Source organism: Bactrocera neohumeralis, chromosome 2 (genome assembly GCF_024586455.1).
Source record: "Bactrocera neohumeralis isolate Rockhampton chromosome 2, APGP_CSIRO_Bneo_wtdbg2-racon-allhic-juicebox.fasta_v2, whole genome shotgun sequence".
Taxonomy (NCBI): Eukaryota; Metazoa; Arthropoda; class Insecta; order Diptera; family Tephritidae; genus Bactrocera; species Bactrocera neohumeralis.
The window spans coordinates 62824994-62849911 of record NC_065919.1 but is presented as its reverse complement, the minus strand read 5'-3'; the positions used below and the strand labels follow the sequence as shown (position 1 = coordinate 62849911).

At 33.8% G+C, this 24918-nt stretch overlaps 2 protein-coding genes across 13 annotated transcripts in view; one reads left to right on the top strand and one right to left on the bottom strand.

Moving 5' to 3' along the window:
• The window catches only part of LOC126759060 (serine-rich adhesin for platelets), a 65942-nt gene extending 42524 nt beyond the window's left edge, over positions 1–23418 (top strand). For 10 of the 12 annotated variants that reach the window (XM_050473714.1, XM_050473687.1, XM_050473664.1 and 7 more), the window contains 3 exons: positions 11372–12001; positions 12074–13415; positions 18698–23418. In XM_050473714.1, coding sequence (XP_050329671.1) covers positions 11372–12001; positions 12074–13415; positions 18698–18746 — 2021 coding nt within the window. In that variant the 3' untranslated portion in view covers positions 18747–23418. Of the gene's footprint in view, positions 1–11371; positions 12002–12073; positions 13723–18697 lie in introns of those variants that run through there. The other 2 variants (XM_050473723.1, XM_050473737.1) reach the window with 2 other exon arrangements.
• The window catches only part of LOC126759146 (uncharacterized protein DDB_G0287625), a 300420-nt gene that overhangs the window by 58453 nt on the left and 217049 nt on the right, over positions 1–24918 (bottom strand). The gene's annotated exons all lie outside the window — the stretch shown is intronic.

Genomic DNA, 24918 nt, shown 5'->3' with positions numbered 1-24918 from the left:
TTCAACGTAGTGGAGGTCTTCCACTTCCTCTGCTTCTACCGGCGCTACTGAATCGAAAACCTTCAAAGCTGGAATGTTATGTTCCATACGGATAACATGAATCAGTCACCGAAGTCTTTCGATTCGCTGAATCAATGTTTATATATAGTACATATATCTCGTACAACTCATTGTTCATCGACTCGCCGTTGCCAATGCGCAAAGCAGCATAGATCTTCCGCAAAACTTTTTTCTCGAACACTACTAGGGCCATCTCATCAGATGTTGTCATTGTTCATGCATCCGCACCATACACCAGGACGGGAATGATGAGGTGCTTGTAGATTTTAATTTTTGTTCGTCGGAAGAAGACTTTACTTTTCAATTGCCTACTCAGTTGGCAAGAATGATTCTGCGTTGGACTTCAAGGCTGATAATATTTGTTGTGTTGATGCTAGTTTTTAGACAGGCGAAATTATTTACGACTTCAAAGTTATAACTCCAACAGTGACGTGCGAGCCAAGTCGAGAATGCGATTACTGTTTATTTGATGACTGGAGATTTTTCGTTGCTTCCCTATCCAGTCTGGAGAAAACAGAACTAACGCCACGGTTGTTGAGACCATATTTTCTTACGTCGTGGCTACCCTGTGCTTTTTGCCGGGCATAAGTTGCTGTACAGGGGCGGGTGTGTATCTTACAACAACAAGATTGTGGTCCGAGTCGATGTTATGTCCTCGAAGCGTACGCACGTCATAGACGCTGAAGACGTGTCGTCCACCTAGAGCAACTTGATCGATCTGGTTGCGAGCTTTTCAATCCGGAGTCAGCCAAGTAGTTTGATGAATTTTCCTGTGCTGGAGTCTAGAACTACAGACAACCATATTTCGGAATCCTGCAAAGTCGATCAGCATCAATACATTTAGAGAGATTTCGCCATGGAGGCTGAATTTTCCAATAGTTGTACCAAAGCTACCTTCTTTGCCCACCCTGGCGTTAAAATCGCCAAGCACAATGTTTACATCGTAGTCCCACAACGAATTTGCGCTCCTTTATATGACCGCTGTAATAAATGTCACAAGAACCTACTCGTATTCGTCCATCGCATTTCTTGGACGGCTGTGATGTCAGCTTTTACTCTAACGAGGACATCAACCAGCTTGGCATCGGCACCTTCCCAATTTAAATACCGGACATTCCAGGTCCTTGGCATTAAATCATAGTTCTTATTACGTTTGTTGTGGTCGTCATCAAAAGTGGGGTCTTTCATCATTTGGCTGTTGTTTTTCAACCCTAGCGCACAACCTCACTAGGCGAGTAGTATAAAGTTTTATACACATTTATATAGCGAACGGCTTGTTTCAAGACCGTCACCCGCTCGCAGCCAAAAGTAGGAATTGGGTATAGTCCTTCAACTGTAACTGCTTACCCAGAAGCCTTTCTCCCATTACACCCAACATGTTCTAGATCCAGAAATTCGAATACCTCGCACCGGCGGTGGTACATTAAAGAACGCATCAAGGTTCGAGTTTTGACAAAAAAAGAATAAAAGTTCAATATTCAACTTTAAGAATTCGAAATAAAATAAAAACGTGTAAAATTTGAGCGACGACCCTGTAACTCCAGCCAGCAGTAGGAATCGTAACATCCCTCCTAACATCTGAAGCTCCGTTAGGATTGTAACTTCAGATCACGCTTACTATTTGGCTTGTATTTGAAATTGTGGAATCGCAGCTGTACTTTTATATTTCTTTTTAACGTACTAAAAACCGTTGTTCAAGTAGTCTGAAAACGATTAGCACAAATTAAGATGTTTTGTTTGACTGTTTTTGCCTACAATAGGTGTTTTATTATTAGTAGTTAAAAATACTACAGTTATTGTTTTAACAAAAGAAATCTGCAAACGAATTCGCTTTGCAACTGTATCTTCTAAAAATGGAGACCAACTTTGTATATGTATGTCTAAATTGCTGAAATTTCTTTCATATGTAAAAATTTAAGAACAATTGTCTTAACAAGCTTATGTATGTATATGCTTCTCCGATATCTACATATATGTATATGTGTGTGTAAGCAGCAGAAAATAATTAAGTCAGCGTAGGCTTCGCCGCTGGCACCTACGTCGCCGTCGACGTTAGCGCTTACTGCCTGATCTATTACCATGGGTATTGTAACAGGTTTTATGCCACGATATTTTTTCGAATTTTATTTTATACACGTTTTCTTGTTTACTTTTTGTGTTTTCTATATATTCAGCATTTCTTTAGCCCACACCCTCATTTGCTGTGTTGTTATTTATACTTTTGTTTTGTGCCGAAAATTCTTAACCGCTTAAAACTCACCAAAGTAGTAGAAACTAAAGTGAGTAAGATGAATAAGACATAAGTAATAAAAACAAGTAAGCATGGGCTAAGTTCGGCTGAAACCGACAATTTTATACTCCCGCAATTTGCGAATTAAGATGAGGTATTTAAGGATTGACCTGTATTTGACCGTTTTACCCATTTTCAAAGTTTATAAAGACGAACAGTCGTGGCACTGGCGACTTGGGTCTCAGGCATAACTTCGAAATCGTAGATATTCGTCTAGCTTGGAACCAGTATTGACAGCGGCAACAATGTCAGCCTCGAAATTCAACGCAAAATAACTCTTGCCAACAGGTGCTGCTTCGGTCTGAATAAGCAATTGAGAAGTAAAGTCCGCTCTCGACGAAAAAAGGGCGAATTCTACAAGTCACTCATCATCCCCGTCCTGCTATATGGTGCAGAAACATGGACGATAACAACATCTGATGATTCGGCGTTGCGAGTTTTCGAAAGAAAGGTTCTGCGGAAGATTTATGGTTCTTTGGATGATTTATGGAACGATGAGCTGTACGAGATATATGAGGACATTGACATAGATCAGCGAATTAAGAGACCGCGGTTACGCAAGCTAGGTCATGTCGTTCGAATGGATGAAAGAGAAGAGAGAAGAAGAGGACCACCTCAACTCCGTTGGAAAGACGAGATGGAAAAGGATCTGGCTACACTTGAAATCTCCAATTAAAGCCAAACAGCGAAAAGGAAGAACGATTGGCGTGCTGTTGTTAACTCTGTTATAACCACGTAAGCGGTGTCTGTGCCAATATAGAAGAAGAAGAAGATAAAGAATGCTAAAAATATTTCATCTCAGCAAGTTTGGTTGATTTAGTTTAAGCCGTTAGCAAGATATGAACCTTAAATGATTTACAGGGCGGGGCCACGCCCACTTCAAAAAATGTTTAGCCCATGGGTGTCCCTGACTACTGTGATCCCAAATTACAGTTTTGTATCTTAATGTGGAGTACTTTGTGGGCGTGGCAGTGACACCTTCTTACGGTGCCAAGGAATATGTACATATACCAAGTTTTATCAATATACATATCTAAATTTTTACTCAAGTTATCGCTTGTACGAACAAACAGACGGACGGAGCGACAGTTACACGGAATTCATCTCGTCTCTTATATATATATTTAAATTCATAAAATATATAATATATAACTCCATATCTAGGTAGCTCGTTTAAGTTTAGGTGATACAAAAAACCGTTAGATGAACAAAACCGTTATACTCTCTGTTGCAAAAGATGCGAGTGTATAAAAATATGAGCGAATAGAAAAACGCTCAAAACGCCACGATAAAACGCTCAATAGCAACATTATCAGCGCTACCCTCGAATTTCTTACATCATCGGCTGGAGTGTGGCGGCTAGTCGCAAGCTTGCTGGCTGGCTGACAGCTCAATGCTGGCCGCTAATGGATAACTTGCTCGCGCAACGGGCATGACGTCCAACACGGCGAGGGCTTAACGCTGCTGCCAGCTATTGTTGACTCTAGCTTAACGCTGCGCGCGTTTTGCCGACGTTACAAGCGACCGAGCGTTTTTTGATTTATTCACGCTCTTCACAATGGGAATTGAGTGTAACACTTTTGGTTTTCTTTCGATTGTTTATCACATAGTTTGCTTTGTTTTATTTGTCTATTAGTTAGTATTCTCGCCGCGCGATTGTGCGCTGGTTTTGTTGGTCAGTTGTATTTGCGTTTGCCAGCGCGTTTGTTTGGTCGCTCGATTTGTTTGGCTTGCTTTTTGTTTTCCAAGTTTTGGCCTCAGATTTGTGCGCAACGTGAGTGCTAGCGATAAATTTTTGATAGCGTACACGCATTTTTCTTGTAGTTAATGTCAGTGATTTTCACACCAAAGCGCGTTTGAAGAGGCAACAACATAAAATTCGGCCATTCAGTCAGTGCGAGCGCGTTCGGTATGCGTAAAGCCCAAGTCCATGCCACAGCGCCGCGGCCGCAACTATTTGTGGTATGAAGTGTTATTGCGTTTCACATTTTGTGTTCATTTCATTTGTCTTACTTTGCATTATTTTTGGTTTTGTACGTTTTGTGTTGAGCGCCGCTGATAATTTTGCCGATTGCTTTGCCTTGAAAGTGGTTGAAAGTGTACTTAAAAAGCTTTGGCATTTTTACTTAACAGCAACAATTAAAAATTAGTTCAGACGTGCAACTGAAACACCTGCTGTGCCGAAAATGTGAAATGGTAAAAGTTTAGCTGTCGGTACGCTGGCATATCTAGAATCCAGTGGGGAGCGCAATATGTCTACTAATGGGGCAAGTACAGTGCTTGCGGTCAGCTGCTGGCTACCTTCCAACCAAAAATGTTCCAATAAAGAACGCTATTTGTTGTTGCTGATATATAAAAAAGTTGCTGCATTAGTTGTAGAAAAGTGTGTAAATAAAATTGAAATTTTTTAAGCGGAAGAGCAACGCATTCGTGCATTGTCCGCATAAATTTGGCGCTTCAGCAAAGTGTTGTTATTACCACAATTACAAACACGACATATTTGGTTTGATGGATGCGTGTGACTGTTTGTTATGCGGACATTCAGTCGGTCTTATAACATAATGTACAGTGGTGGTCATAAAAATGCGTTACCGTCAAAACAATACAATTCCAGAATCGTTTTTCCCTCTCATAAAAATACCTGTCACTGTGACTTTGAAATATCTAACAGAAAATAAAGGAGATTTTTTTCACTTATTCCAGGGGTTGTGACAAACTAGCGTAAAGACTTCCATTTTCAATGCCTACTTAGATATTCCAGAACTTGATCATAAGTGTCCATCGCGTCAACACCTTTCTCAGCCCGCGCTCTGCTTTGAGTTGTCTACTGTCTCAGCAACACATTTCCAATTCCTCGCGGTATTTTAAGTTACCTACTGTCTTAGCAATCTCATGAAATTTCAAGCAACGGTCTGCGGATATACGATCTTGGTCTTTTGTCTCCTTATCGTCTGCGGTGGCCGTTTTCGATGCACTTGCGAATGTTTTATAAAGAACCGACGAGAGACGACGTTGAACCTCGTTAAATCAATTTTAAAGTCACCGTCGAAGAAGAAGTGTCGCCGTATACAACAACTAAGCACTCTTTGATTTCACTATGCGATTTTCCTTTCAAAAAACGATAATCGAAACGCCGATCGTTAGTGTTCCTTTTTTTAATTGTTCTAAAATCCTCGATATGCGAGCAAAACAAAATTAAGAGTCCGATTCTGCTTAAGTTTTGAAAGTAATCGTCTACGAGAATTTACCATTTGAGGTATTTCTTTTGTGGTTGTATCGCAATCGGATGCTGGTTCGGTGAGGTTACAAGGTTGATTCAAAAAAATATCCCACTTGGATAGCTTAAAGTGTTTCGAAAACAAATTAGTTCGGGAAAGAGAATTCATTTCGGTCTCAGAAAAAGTTAAAAAGAGAAGCTGAAAGTGCTGGTATTTAAACCAAGACTTCTTTGCATGTTTATTTACACTACCTGTAATATCATAACCAATGAGTCTCTGAAGAAATTTATTTGCCGTTATTTTCGAAAGAGAAGAACGAAATATGCAACACTTAGGTAAAATACATTGCTATATATTTAAACAGGAGTGACTAATCGCAGTGTTTACTTGTGTACTCGAATGAATATATATATTCTATGCGTCTTACGTTTATGCCCACCACTGTACACAGCTGAAGCCAGTTTGTCGCCAAAGTCTTTTGTTTCGATTTGATTGCACTGGACTTGCGTGTGATATCGGCACATACGAGTTACGTGTAGTGTTTCCATGTGTCCAAGTTATCTGCATATTATATGTATGTATATATGTACATATATGTATATAATATTCAAATGTGCGCACGATCAAGTGTGAGGTGTGTCGCGCTTACCTAATACACGGCGACGTGATTTCATCTAATTTTTGCAACACAAGTTGATCGGCGAGTTTTTATTCAATATTTTTTTGTGTTATATATTAATAAAATTTAATAAAGTTCTCAGGCAATATTTGTCCACTTTTTGTATATGTATATGTAATATTAAAAATTCAGGTTACAAATTATACTAAAAAGTTTTTGTTTTGAAGATAAATTTATGGTCTTTTAATTGGTTTTCTGTTATAATTTTTTTATTTTTTTTTTATTTTTATTATTTTTTGTTAAATTTTTTTATATTATTTTTTTTTAAATTTTTTTTTTTATATTATTTTTTTTTTTTTAATTTTTTTTTGTATTATTTCTTTAATTTTTGTTATATACTTTTTATATATAAAATTTTGTTTAAATATTTTTTGTTTATTTATTTATTATTTTTTTGTATCATATTTTCATATACTTTTTGATATAGATTTTTAACATATTCAAACATATTTTTTATACACAGTTTTTGTAATATAAAATTTTTTTATACAAATTTTCTACATATGTTGTTTTTATGTAATTTTTTTTTATAAAATCTTTTATATTATTATTTTTTTATATATGCTTTTTCAATATTTAAAAAACTATATAACTATAATTTTTTATAAATTTTTTACATAATATTTTTATAAAATTTCTTTTATATAACATTTTTCATGATTTTGTTTTAAATATATTTTTCTCGTTTTTAATAAGCAAAATTGCAAATACAGTTTAATTATTATTTATTTACTTTGATACTTTTTTATATATTAAGATTATTATTTATTTACTTTGATACTTTTTTATAAACAATTTTTATAATATATACATATTTATATTATACATTTTTTATGCAGTTTTTTCTATATATTGTTTTTATGTAATATCGTTTATATTTTTTTTATATCAACTTTTTTGTTATAATTTTTTTTTTTATTTCTTTTATTTACATATATTATTTTTCCATTTTTAATAAGCAAAATTGCAAATACAATTTAACTATACTTTTTTCTTTAATTCACATTTTTTGTATTTGATTTCAACAACTCGTTCGCCCGCCAGCTCGCAGTTGCTAGCCCGCTAACCTGCTGGCTTGTTGCGTTTCAAAGCCTCTAACGGTTAGTCGGCCAGTCAGCTAGCTTCGGTTGTGTGCTCAACGCGCTTGCAGAGTTAATTACTGGCTAATAGAAGTAATAATAAGTAATATTAAAACACCCACAAACCGCCTAATTAATTGTTGCCTTATTACGCCATAAATCTCACGAGCATTTGTAATAGAAAAGACGCGCGCGTTATCTCAGTGAAAGTATGTTAAGTGTTTTCCTCAAGCTTTTAAACATATTTAAATTGCGGAAGTGTTGCTTACTTGTTAAATATCATTTAGTTGTGTGAATTTCAAATTTGCCACAACAAAGCTAATAATGTTGCATGGCGCGGCAATGACAGTGGCGGCAAGCGCCAGGCGGCCGCTGAGTGATTTCGTATCGTCTATTGTGGCTTTGTCTTGCCTGCCACACATAATATGCCGTTTAGCGCTCGTTTATTGTCGCATAGCTAACAAGGCGAAGCGCATTTTTTTCCTCGTCGTCTCATTTCCACATTTCTTTATAAGCGCCTTGGCGTGAAGAATTGAATTTTCGCTTCTTTCGGTTTTGGTTTTGGTTTCGATTTCGATTTCCATTTCGAATTTAATTCATGCTACGTGTTTTGAATTGCCGTGTGACTCAGCCACCATTTTTGTGTAAAGTTTGTTATTTTTTTTACTTGATTTTTTGTTGTCAATTTTTCTTTTCTTCTTCGGGCTTTTGTGTTTGTTGAGTGACCTTTAAAAGTGGTGCTTTTGTCTGGAAAGTGTTGAGTGTTCAGTTTCTCTCTCATTTTTGTTGTTATTGTTGTTTTTTCTGCTGACCAACCTGTTGTTATGTTTACTTTACGGCGCTTTGTTGTTATTCAAATTGTGTTTCTTTTCATTAAAAGTCATATTTGTTTTTATAATTTGTTAAAGTTGCCTCTGCTTTTGGTTTGATGCGCTGCTTAAACGAACACACTATATTTAGATTTGTGTGTGTGTGTGTGTGTGTGTGTGTGTGTGTGCGTCTGCCTTATACCGCCAACGCTCAATTAATACTTTTTTAGCTGATGAATATGATTTATTTTTTCAATTTATTTGCCGTTTTCTTGATATTGTATAAAAAAATAATAATAATAAAATGTCGTCATTTGAGCGCAAATAGCTTTAGTGCGCTTTAGCAAAATGTTTTTGTTGTATCTTCTTGACTCCTGTCTATCGTATATAATTATATTTTATGTTTGCGTTTTGATTATATGAGTTTATTCCTTTATTGCGCAATTTGTTTGCATTGCGACTGGTTATTACGACAATTTTATTTAAACTTGAGATTTCCCTAGCTCATTTTGCGTCCGAATGTAACCGCATAACATCAATTATAATAGCATACCTTATTATTAAATTTAAGCAGATATGTAATATTTTTCTTTAATTTTTGTTCACGATTCCATTAATAAGCTCCCATATAAATGAATTATCATTTTAGTACAGTTAAAAGCATAAAAGCAAGATCTGTTACACTATCCACGTTAAATGCATTTAACTAAAGGTTGATCCATTTCGAGGTTCCCTACTTTCTTAAAGCAAAAACACAGAAACTTCAAATTTAATGGGGAATGTTTATTATTATTTGAAAGAATATTCTTTGGCATTTATTTTTTGAAGAGATCGTCTCTTTCAAATGTTGGCCGCGGCTACGTTTCAAATAGTCCAAACGTTGAGTCTAATTTTTGATGACTCGTCCGAGTTTTTCGACTGCAGCAAAAAGTCTAACGGTGTGATATCATATGATCTTGGTGGCCAATCGACCGACCCAAAAATGTTTAGATACCCATAAGCCAGAAATGGGTCTTAACGCTGAACAAAATTTGGCTCGAAAACGTCGAATCTTCTTGGAACTTTTCAAGAGCCCATAGAGCGATGCGATGTGGCATGGAAAGTTCGAGTGGCTTCAGTTCTTGCAAAAGCTGTATTTTATTCACTTTCATTTTATCTCTACCTAAAATGCGCCAAGTCGTTCCATACGTCAGTCCGAGTTGCTGCTAACGGCGCTGAATCGACTCTCCACGGTCTTCGTGTACACTTTCAGCTACGGCTGCTATATTTTCTTCACCGCGTGCTGCATGTGATCTATTCGGTCGAATATTATCGAATAATCAATGCTTGGTCTGAAGATGGGTTATGGTGTTGCGAATAGTACGCTCAGTAGGCCGACTCGATCGTAGAGAAAAATGAGGAAATGAAAAGGCAGTCGAACTTGTTATAGTCATTAAAAATGAGGGTATAATTTTGCGTGTAACTTTTAAATGACACACAGTTAATATGTGAAAATAAGTCTATACGAAACAATTGCCGTTGCCCTTTCCTGCCTGAATTGCAATTCATTTGACTCCCGGTGTTATGCTCTGTTTAAATGAAATCTCTCGTAAAATAAGATAGAGTTTCACAGTTTCTTTGCGATCAGTATCAACAAATGACCTTATATTCAGAAAACCGAAAAATTAAAAATTTTATAATTTTATATAAATTTTGTAATTTTATATAAATTTATGTTTTCTTAAGAGCTTAGACCAATCTAGAGCCCTTAAAAAGGCTTAACTTATATAACATATTCTTTGATTGAGTAGAATATACTGGCGTTTTGAAACAAAAAGCTTGCTACTGAGCCAGTCTTCGAAATTACCTTTTTCAAGAGAACTTTTACGGGCGTCGCTGATCAAAGAAACTACTTATTGAATGAAAACCATTATTCTACCAATTAAGTAATGTTTTTAGAACGCTAACGTGTTCTTTGCACAAAAAAATAAAGATTTTTGAAACCCCTAGAGTGACCTAATCCCTTCGGATCAATTCACACTACGTACAATTTTATTCATTCGTATAGTGACAGCAAGAATTAGAAATGGTCAATAAAAAAACCCTGTACTATTACTATTCAAAAATTACCACAAAAAATTGTTTAACAATTTTTTTTATTTGTTTTTAATTTTTTTTAAATTTTTTTTAATTTTTTTTTTTTTTTTATAATTTACACAAATAAATTTTAAGTAATAATTAGTTTAGATATCATTAAGCACGTTGTCATATCATTAAGTAGATAAAAGTAAAATAGTACATTGCTGCATATATGTATGTATTTCGTTTTTATCAACAGACAGTATCTAAAACATATTTTTGTACAAAAATACGAATTTATTTTTATTTACTCAACAGGAAATTGAATATAATGTCTGTTTAAAATTTGACTAATTTATAAATTTCTCGCTTCAAAAATACTTAATTTAAATTATTCATAAGAAAATTTTCGTCTAAAGAATTGGTTTTTTAAATATACTTTATATATAGGAAAAATTATTAAATCCAAACTGCAAAATAATTAATATTCAAAATTTCTCATTTAAAAAATTAATAAACAATTTCCAGTATAAAATAGTGACAAACTGTATATTTTATTCATTTACTCAGATATATTATATTTTCGCATATATTTGCTTTATATACGCCATCGATCACTCAGTAAATCTCCCAGCTGTAGTATACGAGTAGTTCCAACGCTAGCAATTTTAATTTCGATAAATATGTATATACGTACATATATTCACGTTGTGAGTATGTACTCATCAAGCGATTTCTTTGATAGTATCATGCTTGGACACACATACCTGCTCACATTCATACTTTTTCGATTGCGAAGTGTTAATTTAGTATAAAAAATATCAACAAAACAAATATAAAGAAATGGGTTTATTAATAGTCAATATTGTTTGACATGCCTTAGCTCGTTGCTGAATCATTCCATATATATAAACATATTAAAGACTTTTCAAATATACTCGACCAAATATTAGTGCTTTGCCGGTGACTGTCGTTTGAGTTTGTTGCGGTTTGTTGTTTGTTGCCGTTTCTACTTGCTGCTATATATTCGTATATGTATATGTACCATATGTGTTTTGTCTTAATTTAGCTAAAAGCCTTTTACTCTAGCGTTCTTCGTTAATTATAAACTGAACTCTGATTTATTTGCCTACAAATTTAACGTTGTTTTTGCTTCTATTCTCTCGCCCCCATTTTAGTTACATCGCTGAGCGACTCACAACATCCACAGCGTACTGCCAAAGCAACAAATGCTACAGCCACCGCCAACGCTAACACAGCACAACAGTTAAAATCAGCCACCGGTGCGGCAGCCACATCGGCGGCAGCACACAGCACAGCTGCCACATCGAAGGTGTTCATCAAGAAGTCGGGCAGTAATTCGTCGACGCAAAGTTCAAATCGTAAGGACAGTTTCGGCTCATATGATTCACTCAACGATATACTCTCTGAAACAGGCTTGCAGAGCGGCAATGTTGCCGCACAACGCAAATCGTTGGAGAATAAAAATCTAGATTTGACGGCGAATGCGGCGGACGCCAGCAGCCGCTTGGCATTGAAAAAGCAACAATTACAGCAGCAACAACAGCAGCAGCAGCAGCAGCAACAGCAACACTCACAGGAGACAAAGACCATATTGACAAATAACGGTAGCATTACAACAACGACCACAACAACAAGCAGCATGTCGTCGAGCTCCGCCGCAGTCACAAATGAATTGCGCAAGAGCTTGGAGAGCCTGGATGAGAAGACGAAGACACCACCGCCAGTGCTGACGAAGAAGCCCACCGTGACCACGAAGAAACCATCGAGCGTTTCGGGTGTTGCTAGTAAGTTGGCTAAATATTATATAAGTTTAAGCAAATGTCTAATGTTGCACTTTATATATTTCCTTCACACAGGCAATCTTTTCGGTTTTGGCAAGCAAAAGACGAAAGGCACCGACAGCAAACTCACCACAGCTGCTTCACAAGACTTTGCCGACGGCATGGGCAGCAGCAAGATGTCGGCGAGTAGCCATGGCGAGGCAGTAGTGATGCGCCGCGCCGCCACTATAGCGGTTGAAGACTCCGATTTCGATCGGCTAGAACGCGCCTCCATATTACCCGACATGCGCGCGGGTCGTGTAAAGGCGCCCAAGCGGAGACCACCTTCGGCAGCCATCAATATTATCGGCGAAAGCAATAATAACAACACAATTTACCTCAATGGTAGTAGCAGCGGTGGTGGTGCATCCGGTGGCGAACTCTCACAAGAAGAAGGCAAACTACACTCCTCCGATGATAATTCCACCGGCGAGGAGCCCTTAGCCAAACCGAAACCACGCGAATGGGAAAAGAAAAAGGCACCTTGGATGGAGGAGCTGAAAGCAACGCAAGTGAAAAAGAAGACATCACCCAGTGTAGAACCACGCACGCAAGCGCCCACTAGCGCGTCAGCCGACCGCACATCACGCCTACTTGGCGATGATGTCAAAGTGACGAACAGCAGTCACAACTTTGCCAGCTCCACCGCCAACACGGCCAGCGCAAGTCACAGTAGCAGCAGTCACAGTAGTAGCAGCAACACAGCCAGTAGCTCCAGCACCACCACCACAAAAGTACAGTCATCCTCCTCGGTTACGTCGAGCGTCATGCAGCAATCGATGACTGTCGAGAGTAGTCAACAACTATTGAAGAAGGAATTAAATTCAAATACTATTGCTGACATCATGACCAAAAGTATGAGCAATAAATTCACCACTGACTCATCACTAACGGCTGCGACGACAGCAGCACCGAGCGCCGTCGAAGATGTGCGCATACGACCTAACAGCCTTTCGATACGCAATCGCAGTATGTCACCTTCGCTGTTGGACAGTGGCAGTAGTGGTGGTGGTGCGCGCACAACGGCAATGAAGAGCAACACTACTCCAGCACCGACAGTTGTCAGTGAGCCCAGCTCCAATGGCATCGCTCCTTCAGCCGCTACAAGCGCAACTCTAGCGGCGGCAACCACGGCAGCGACAGCGGCGTCCAGCCAAAATTCAATCGGTGCTAATAATCATTATCAGCCGCGTACCAGCAACACCGCGGCGCCTGTAGGCGGTGATAATACGCGTATAGGCGAACTGGAGCGGCGTGTGGGCAAATTAGAGCTGACGGTGGTGTCACAACAGCGTACCATCGATGAGCTGATGCGCTTGCTGCGCGAGGAGACGGATCGTGTGAAGGTTCTACGCGGCGAACTGGACAAATATGCGCAGTGCGTGACGCAAGTTTAATTGTATAGCCATAGTTATACTGCTTGTATGTGGTTAGCGTAATGTAGTGCGGTGTTGATGCGCTAGTGATGTTCGTTAGTGTGGTTGTGTGCCCCAGTCCCTTAGTGCTCTGTAATGGCATTGCGCTTGCATAGATAAAATGAAGAGCGCATAGTTTTTTTTTCTAATTTACTTGCATATTTCACTGCATTCCAATATATTTTATAAATAGTTTTTGATTTTCCTTCCTAAATTATGTGACTAATTTAACATTCTTCGGGCATTGTAAAAAAAGTCCCATATCTAGTATAGAGCAAGTTTGTTGTACGAAAAATGAACCCATTAATCTTTAAGTAAAACACTTATTTTATTAAGTACATTATAGATAACCATTTAATAATTTTTCCTTCGAAACTGTTATGAGTTTGGTTTTGCATGTTTTTCCCCTCCCGCTGCGCCTACGATTGAATCGTAGTAATACAGTGGTTGAGCGGTATATTTTGCTTTATATTAGTTGCTTAATTCGATTGCTGAATAAAAAAATAATAATAATAAAAAATACTTAGTAGGCATTATAGAAGTCTTAAATACATAAACGATATTAATAAACGATAAATGTACCATATCAAAATGATTTTCAATACATTTTTTAAATATACGAAAAGTGGAGTTTTATAAAAATGAAGTTATAACGCAGTACTTAACATAAAAAAATGCTCTTCTTTAAAATAGAGTTAATGAAACTACAATTTCATCTCGTGTATTGGAATAAATAGTTTAAGCAACTACATAACAAACTAAGTATTTTTCTAAACAACGCTACAAGTTAGTCTAAAGAAACGATTATTATTTCAAAAGTGATTTGAAGTTAAATTTCCAACTGATCTTTCAAAATATATTATATATTAAGATGTCAAAAAAAAAAAATTGAAAAACCCTACTCCCTCTTGAAAGGGAAAAAATTCAGTAAGACAATTAATTGCCATTAAGTTTCTTAAAATTCCCTATGTGACGTAATCTTTCATTGCTTAGCTCCGTTGCATGTCAATTACTTACAAATAACCACGTTTAATTATGCAGTGTATGCAAAATTTATTTTCTTTTGATTTTAGCAAGTTATTCTGCGCATCCAAATGTGAAGCAATTAAGCAATTTAGCGAACTTTATTATTATTATTAATTTTGTTTATAATACTATTTACTGCAATCATGTACTATATTAAATATACGTTTAAATATTATTAGTTTATAATAAAGAAACAGAAATAATAATAAAAATTCTTACGAACATAATTTAGTTTTTGTTTATTTTTTTTATTTGCATGTAATCAGTTTAATTTGTGTTATGAAATTCGTGGAACTGGAAATACATTGTCCTTAGTTTATTTTTTTCTTTGTTTAGCGAAAATCGTTCCTTTTCTTTCCTTCAAAAATATAATAAATATAAGAACTTATATGCATACAATCGATTTTGTTTAGTTTCTCATATTCCGGAAATATAATTGATTAATTATTATTTTTTAGCGTTTAAAAGAAGATAAAAAACAATACTGTGTTTAATTTTAAATTTTCTTAAGTCATAAAGAATTTTGTTTTTTTTAAGACTTGATACATTTTCAGACTTATTTCAAAAAAATAACAATATTCTGAGGAGTTCAGTTTTGATAAACTGTGATTTTTTACATTTTTTACCTTTGTAAAGACTTTTTTAATTTTTCTAAAGATTTTTTTAATTTATCAATTTCTTTTTAATATTTTAAGGATTTTGAATTCTTTAAAGTTTTTTGTTTGTTGTAAATAGAATAAAAAGAAAATTAAATAATTTTTTTAATTGTCTTTATTTTTTATAATATCAATAAATTTTTAAAAAGTTAACGAAATTTTAGAAATATTTTTATTTGTAAAGTTTTTTTAAGTTTTTATATTTTTAAAGTTTTTTTTAACTTTTTAAATTTTTTAAATTGTTTAAGATGTTTTGATAAAAATATTTATACTCTGAAAATTAAATAATTTTTTTTGTAACACCCAGAAGGTCTTTATAAAGTTTATATATATAAATAATCGGTTTTTGAAAAAGTTAGCCATGTTCGTCTGTCTGTCTGACCGTCTGTCTGTATATATACGAACTAGTCCCTCAGTTTTTAAGATATCGTTTTGAAATTTTGCAAACGTCATTTTCTCTTCAAGAAGCTGCTCATTTTTTGTCATACAAACTGAACAAATCAAGTTTTTGATATTTTCACGGAATTTGGTATATATTTTTGTAATCTCCAAAGAGTTTCGGCTCACTATAGCATATAGCTGCCATACAAACCGAAAGTTCGGAATCACGTTTTTATGTGGAAAACTTGCGTATTTGATTTCTGGTTAAGGTAATAATATAATCTCCGAAAAAATTGTTCAGATCGGATTACTATAGCATATAGCTTCCATACAAACGGAACACATAGTTACTAAAAGAAATGCACCTGTGAGGGGTATATTAGCTTCGGTGCAGCCGAAGAAAACGTTTTTGTTTTTTTTTGTAAGTTTTATTTTAATTTTTTAAATTAAATTTAAATTTTGTTTTAAATATTTCTTTTTAAATCTTTTAAAAAATTTTAAATTTATTTTTATTAATTTTTTGAATTTGTTGTTTCAGGTAAATATTTTCTTTATTTTTTTTTAATTTTAAAATTATTTTTTATATAATTTGAATAAAGTTTTAAAAATTTAAATAAATTTTAAGGATTTTGTTTGATAATTGTTTTATTTTTAAAAGTAGAAAGAATTTTAATTTTTTTTGATAATTTTTTAAACTTTAAAGATTTTTTTATTAATAATATTATTTATTTCAATTTCTGTTAATTAAAAAAAATTATGGTTTGAATTGTTTTTATAATATCAACAAATTTTTGAAAACTTAACGAAATTTTAAAATTATAAGTAATATTTATAAAATTTTATTAAGTATTCTTTAATATATGACGTTTCTCTGCTTACGAAATGTACTGTCATATTACTATTAAACATTTAAAATATTGTTGAATTTTTTTCAAGAATTTCGATATTTTAATAATTTTTAAATAATTGAATTAAGAACTTTTAAATTTTTTGAAGTATTTTTTAATTAATTAATTTCTGCTATTTCAGTTGAAGATTCATTTGTGTTGCTAACTTAAAAAAAAGAAGAAGAGCAAAAAAAGATTTAATTTATTCAAAATAATGTATTCCGAGGAGTAAGAGATTGTATCGATTCTCTATGTTGGAAACGCTTCCCACGGTCCCTTAATTTTATTTTTTACTGTTTTCAAACTGCAGCTTGTCTCGTCCAGTTTCGGAATTCTACTCCACGAGATCAACAAATTGTCCACCTTTCCATGCATTTGCACATAATAACTGATTAAAATAGTTTAAAATTATAAATAAAATAGCTCTTTCTACCCATTTTCTATTTATATTAGTTAATAAATAATTTCCATAATGTTTAAGTACAACTGCTTGGTACCAGTAGACATTTCTTAACACTCATCCCCACAGGTACAGAGTTGGAATTTGTTAACCAAAAAAAGAGAAAGTTTGACAACATTTTAACCGAAATTTTTTTGTTTGGTTGAGTTGACAACCACAATACCAAATTTCAAAACTTCAACCAAAATTCAATTCGATTGCCAAAAGTCAAAGAAGAGGTCTCTCAGCTTCCTCGTAAAATAAGATTTCTTTGTTTTTATAATATAATTTATAAAGGAGACGGTGTCTCTTACGAAAAAAGTATTGATACCATTTTTATACTCTCGCAACAAAGTTGCTAAGGAGAGTATTATAGTTTTGTTCACATAACAGTTGTTTGTAAGTCCTAAAACTAAAAGAGTCAGATATAGGGTTATATATACCAAAGTGATCAGGGCGACGAGTAGAGTCGAAATCCGGATGTCTGTCTGTCCGTCCGTCCGTGCAAGCTGTAACTTGAGTAAAAATTGAGATATCATGATGAAACTTGGTACACGTATTCCTTGGCTCCATAAGAAGGTTAAGTTCGAAGATGGGCAAAATCGGCCCACTGCCACGCCCACAAAATGGCGGAAACCGAAAACCTATAAAGTGTCATAACTAAGCCATAAATAAAGATATTAAAATGAAATTTGGCACAAAGGATCGCATTAGGGAGGGGCATATTTGGACGCAATTGTTTTGGAAAAGTGGGCGTGGCCCCGCCCCCTACTAAGTTTTTTGTACATATCTCGGAAACTACTATAGCTATGTCAACCAAAGTCTACAGAGTCGTTTTCTTCAGGTATTTCCATATACAGTTCAAAAATGGAAGAAATCGGATAATAACCACGCCCACCTCCCATACAAAGGTTATGTTGAAAATCACTAAAAGTGCGTTAACCGACTAACAAAAAACGTCAGAAACACTAAATTTTACGGAAGAAGTGGCAGAAGGAAGCTGCACCCAGGCTTTTTTTAAAAATTGAAAATGGGCGTGGCGCCGCCCACTTATGGACCAAGAACCATATCTCAGGAGCTACTAGACCGATTTCAATGAAATTCGGTATATAATGTTTTCTTAACACCCTGATGACATGTACGAAATATGGCTGAAATCGGTTCACAACCACGCCTTCTTCTAATATAAAGCTATTTTGAATTCCATCTGATGCCTTCTCTGTATAATACGAGTATAAACATTAGGAACCAATGATGATAGCGGAATAAAACTTTACAAAAATACGGTATTTGAAAAATATGTAAATGACGTATTATGAAATCACGATTATCACTTTACCATGCGAGAGTATAAAATGTTCGGTGACACCCGAACTTAGCCCTTCCTTACTTGTTATGAATAATTTTATGAACTAAAATTTTCCTCTAAAGGAACTTTTTTACCGTTTCATTGAATAACAAAAACTTCATCTTTAACGAGTATTTTTTTCCACATATCTATACGATGTCTACATATGTTATTTTTAATGATGTTTTCAACATATTCACCAACATTCCGCTAATTGTAAATTTATGTAACTTCAGTCTTATTTGCTGTCTAATTTTTTAGATTTTTTTTACATTTTCAATTTTTTTAATCCAGCTGCTAGTTTCGGGTGAATACTTGTACATACATATGCTTGTAGCACTTTATGTATTAAGAAAATTTATATATGTATATACTTGTAGTGTTTCTGATTAGCTAACTTAAACGTATGTATATTTTATTTTCTCTTCAAAAAATGCTGAAAATGTAAATTCTTTGTGTGTTTCTTTTCTGTGAATTTCTCTATCTATTTGCTTTACAAAAACTGCAGACAACAACAGGCAACACGTCGGGGCAAATTCGATAATTGGATGTTTTAAAACGCGTTGCGCTTTTCGTTGGAATATTTGCTTAAGTAATTGTGCTGAAAGGGTGTGACCTACAATAATACTGAATGTAAATGTTTGAAATAAAACACTTTCAGTTTAAATGTTAAATTCTTATTTTTATTTATTCTAACTATATAGGAACAATGTAAGACATTATTATAAATAATATTAATACCAAAGTTCAAAGTAATAAAAGTACGATTTATTTGTAATCTATTTGAATTAATTAAATAGTTCTGACAATCTGTTAACTTAAAAAACAAAAACAAAATATTACAGTAGCTATTTAAAGTGGAGTTAAAAACTATTACAGCAATTATGAAATATATATTTTTTATTAAAATCTGTTTTTAGAAATAAAAACATAAAATAATTACACATTTAAAGAGGGTTTAATCTTAAAAAATATAATATACATTACTGAAAGTTATACATACAGGAATATTTATTAAAAATACAAACAATAAAAGCTGATTAATTAAATTTTCGCCCAAATATTATTTAACTTGTAAACATGCATCATGATTTCGCAAATAAACTATACAAATATTGATATATTAATATGAAAGGGAAATTGCTTGCCAAACTTTCAATATGTAGATAGATTCAGAAAATTATAAGGCTCCTATATAAGTTTGCTTTTTAAGTTGAGTTTTGATCATTTACTATAACCCGTTCTCCAGCAAGAGGTCATAACAAGGACACTCAAAATGTTTTCCCATCACAAACCCGGTTATATTTCACAAGTTCTCAGGATTCGTTCATAATTAGTCATTGCTAGGAAAATAAATATTGGCCAGAAACGTAGATGCTGAAATCTTAAAGTCTTATTATCTTATTTGTAGACTAAACCAAGTGACCAATCTAACTCTAAATCTCTCAATCTAACTCGCTAAACAATTTCATCAATAATATAATTCCTGTTTCAATTTAGTTAGCAAATATAAGGAATGCACACTACAAGGCATACAATTCTTATAAGTAATATACTACTACGAGTATGAGCAAAAAATTGTAAGAATTTGTTCATAATTTTCAAATTAGTTTATTCTTACAAATCTATGTTGTCCACCTCAAAGTAATCCCAATTGACCCCAACACACTTGTGCAAACGTTTTTTCAAATCCTAAAAACAGTTGTTAAAGTCAATTTGCGGAATAGCCTTCCCTGCGCGTAGCGATTCACTTTTAATGTCTTCAATTGACTAAAAACGGTTTCCCAGGAGAGGTCGTTTGAATTTGATGAATAGAATCAGGCGAATACGTTGGTTGCGGCGGCACGATATTGGTTGAAAATTTGTTGAAAAACTCAGGAAGTATCAATGCAGTATGCGAATGTACATTATAGTGGTGCAATAACCAAGAGTTGTCGGTCCATAAATCCGGCCGCATTTAAGAATAGCTTCACGCAAAGAACGCACAACACTCAAATAGTATTTCTTGCTGACTGTTGGCCGGTCGGAATGAACTCGGAGTGCACCACACCTCGATAACTGAAGAAAACTGTCAACGTAACCTTAACTTTTGACTGTTTTGACGTGATTTTTTCGGCTTCAGCTCACCTTTGCCACGATCTTCGGCCGATTGATCGTCTGTTTCCGTGACGTAAGCATATATCCAATAGTTATCGCCAGTAACAATACTTTTTATTACATCCTGGTAGTTGGAAAGCATTGTTTCAAAGACGTTAACGCGACGCTGTATTTCGAAAAAATTGTGTTATTTTGGAACCAATAGTGCTTTCACATTTCTTAGGCCCAAATGGTTTTCACTGATCCTTCCGATATTCTAACGATGCCAGTTATATCTCTGACTGTTAATAGTGTTAATTCAAGCAAAATCAATTCCTTTATTTTATTGAAGTGTTGGTCATTACTTGATGTTGATGGCCGTACTGGATGCGGTTCGTCGCGGTCTCATCCCTCTTTGAATATTTTGTACCAATCTAAAACACTTGATCGCGACAAACTATTATCAAAGAAGGCATTTTTCAATGTTCTGAATGTTACGGCATCAGAAATTTTATTCCCCACAAATTTTAATGGAACTTCTTTGTTGAATAATTCGACTCATCGTAAAAATTGCCGAATGCACTTTATGTAATTCAGTTTCGGAAAATTTTTTGCCCAAAAATAGCTTAAGCTTTGTTAAGAGTCGTGCCTATAAACTGAAACACGGTATGTTATCCAGCTGAAGTAATACATTAACGAAGTTTAGGGGGCTTGCATTAAATCTTTCAAATTACGATAGACGGGAGAAAAACGAGAGAGACTGCGATTATAACATTTATTTTCACAATACTATATAAACATTTTAGAGGACATGACTTCTATAATAATTATGTTTGTGCATCTGCTTCGTAATGAAATTCAGGAAAAAATTTATTTTCATTAGTTCAGAATGAAATTGGAATTTCTCATCCTTTGTTTCATATTGCCTTCATATACCCCACATATTAAACTCCAATTTGATTTAGTTTATATCACACACATATATCTTATTTGAGTTAATTTAGTTGATCTTAATATAAAGATTTCGGAAAACTAAAATGTAGTAATGATACTTTGTTAATTTACGATTTATAATAAAATTAATTTAAAGTTCAAGAGGGATATGCTTGATATGAAGTGGTATGGTACAATTGTGTTGGTGGGGAAAATTTGTTGTGAACGAGCCTTCATTTTTTTTGTTAGGTTGGCAGGACATCTGTTAAACATATTCAATAACTTTACAGTCATTGAACAAACAACATCATATTTTTTCGTATGGAAAATGTCAAATTTTGTACCAAAAAGAAAATTGTGACAAAAAAGCACCCGGAAATTGCTATTAAAATCACCAGGTAAATGATATTTCAAAAAAAAGAAATGTATTTTACCAATGTGGTAAGATTGTCCTTAATTGTTATGCCAAATATGAGCGCGATCTGTGAAGCAGTCGTTCTGGACGACCTTCGATATTTTCAACTAATGAATATATTAAAAAAGTGAAGGACATGGTGCTTGAAAATCATCAGGCAAGGGCTAGAGAGATGGCAAGAGAGCTCGACATCTCTCGCGAGTCCGTTCAAATGATTTTGGTGGATACTGCTGCATTTTTTTTCAAAAAGGGTACCGTAAACAGGTCTCTTTGGACATGCTTGATCGCGTGAATTCCGTTCACACATTCATGGAGACCATTATAACTGCCGATGAGACATGGGTTTATGAGTTTGACATGCAAACAAATCAAAAATCATCGGTATGGAGGGGGAAAAACGAGACGAAACCAAAATAACCACGCCAAAGCCGCACAAAAATCAAGGTGATGCTTGTTTTTTTGATATTGATGGTATGGTCCATCATGAATTTATTCTGGAGGGACATATGGTCAATAAGGCGTTCTATTTGGCCCCTCATTGTTTGCGTGAGAACATCCGTTAGAAACGGTCAAATTTGTGAAAATATTATTCATAGATTTAAAGCCAAAAATGCAATGAATACCATCGATCAACCACCGTATTCACTAGATTTGACTCCGTGTGATTTTTTCGTGTTCCTCAAACTGAAATTGCCGCTCCGTGAAACCTGTTTTCAGTCGAACGAAGAGATAAAACAAAATTCACTGAAGGAGCTGAAGGCCATCACAAAAAGTGCTTATGAAAAGTGTTTCAAGGACTGGAAAAATCGTTGGCATAAGTGTATTACATCTGGTGGAGATTTCTTTGAAGGCGACACAATAAACATTGATGATTGACTTTTTGTCACAATGTATTATTGATTTTCTGTGAATAGTTTTTTATAGATCATTACTTTCGATTTTCGATTTTTTCTTTTTGGCTTTTGGTTTCTTAATTTTTGAATATTGAGAAAATGCTTTAAAGAGATCTTGGAGTGATCCTTTTCGAATTATGAAAAACAAAATGATTTCAAGTACTTTGCATTTTTACTTTTAAAAATAATTAACAAATTAATTTTATTTAGAATGTTTGCGATAATATTCAGATATTGTAAACAAATATGCCTAATTTTCGCAAATGATTTTAAATTTTTGAGAATAATAGCTTAAAATGTTCAATATAAGTACACTTAATTTCCATTTATATTTGTTTCAAAGAGTCCAAAATCCAAAAACTAACCAAATTAAAGAAATCAAAAATGATTTTAAAATTATTCTGTATATATTAAACATTTGATTTAGTTATTATAATTACTTAATTCTATTGTTAAAAAATATATTTAAATATTTTATATCAGACTGTATGAATTATAAGTTAAATAATATTATTAAAAGGCAATTATAACATATATACGTGATTTTAAAAAAACAAAAGTTGCAGGATAGCTAACAGATAATAAAAAAATATTTAATAAAATACTAATGAATAAGAATATTATGTAGCTTAAAATTTTATTTTTATATGTATGCGAATATTTTGAATTTCACACATAAGCGTATATACAAAAACTAAAAAAAAGATATCTGAGATATAAATTAAATTAATTTGTGGAAATAAAATTTACAAAACTTCACAATTATATATTTTGAAAAATAAAAGATAGTTATTAGTGTATTTGAGTGATTTTTATGAACAAATTGATAGAGTTCACAACTGAATCAAAAAAACAAAAAGAAACAAAATAAAAAATTAAAACAAAAACAAAATTGTGTTACACAAAAATCAATAGCTATATGTAGCAGTAAATATGTGCAACTAAAATTAAGTGCGTAAACTGAAATAAATATAATAATGTCTTTACTTATGCATTTGTTGTCTATACGCGTAGGCAAAACGTTCAATTAATATGTATTATAATACACAAAGGTCTACATAATTACCAAAAAGTTAATTCAATTTGAATGCAGTAAATTCATGTTCTTGATAAACCAATGAATACTTGGTGAAAAAATAAAAAACAATTCGTCAGCTAATAAATGCTAGTATGAAAAACCACTTATGACAATTTTACCCCGTCTATACCCCACCTTACCATAGTAACCTTGATGTGTTAGCGCATTAAATGTACTGTTTGTAATTTTTATTTACTGGTATTCTATTCTTGTTTTACTACTTTAACGAAATTATGTGAGGAATTTTAATACGGTTTAAAAAAATATATAAATACTTTTCAAAATAATAATAAAGTGTCGTTCTTATTTCAAAATAGGTTTACTAATGTATATAGCTTGCAAATTAATTTGTTGTATTCAAAAATTATGCTACAATAAAAACATTCGTTGAATATCGTTCAGATATCAAACTATAGTATAGATTAATGCCATGTAATATAAATTTCGCGCGATTGACATGACTGTCAGAGACATCTATGTCAACTGTCATATCAGCATAATTAGGGCTTAGTACAAATTTATTTTTCTGAAATACTTAAAGTGCTTTCGGTTATTTTTACAAGAGTGAAATTATTCCAGAAAGAAGTTCCATTAAATTTTGTGTGCGGAATCAAATTTCAGAATGTTAGAGAAGGCCTTCGGTGATAGCAGTATGTCGCGAGCAAGTCTTTCTGATTGGTACAAATTATTAATCGACATCATCATCCTCCTTTACAGAAGTTAGGCACAGAAAGTGTCTTAGAGTATTCTAAAATCAAACAGTTTTTTTAGCCTTTTGAGTCCTAAAAACAATAAATTTTTAAGAGCATACCTTTCGGGGGCGGTTGCTTCCGCGTCACCATTGTGTAATCACAGCAATAGTCCATTGTCCACTCTGGGACCGCTTTCGCATTACATCAGGATAGTGTTCCATACTTGTTGTCTTAAGATTTACATGTTATTACTTGCGTTCAAGTCTCAATTTTTTATCCATAGTTCGTTTTGGATATAATTTCATATTTTTATGGTTTTCCTCTTTTTCTGACCAAAGTGTGAAGCCTACTTCGCTGTGTTTGCAAGCGAATGCTTTTGAAAAATAAATTTTCAGCGTCATCCTCGATTACTTCGTCTCCTTAACTTTTCCCATTTTTTATATATATTTCCTAAAATATCTATGTCCGGTAATATAAAAATCCACCTCACGATTTTTCCTGTTGGACCATTCTTTTATGTTTCAGATTATCTTTGCCGTCCGTTTACCATCTCAGCTGTTCGATCTTTTGCGGTGCTATCAATCTTCTAAGTAGGAAATTTATTTTAGACGCCTTTTTTCGCAGTGTGTGTTGTCAACATCA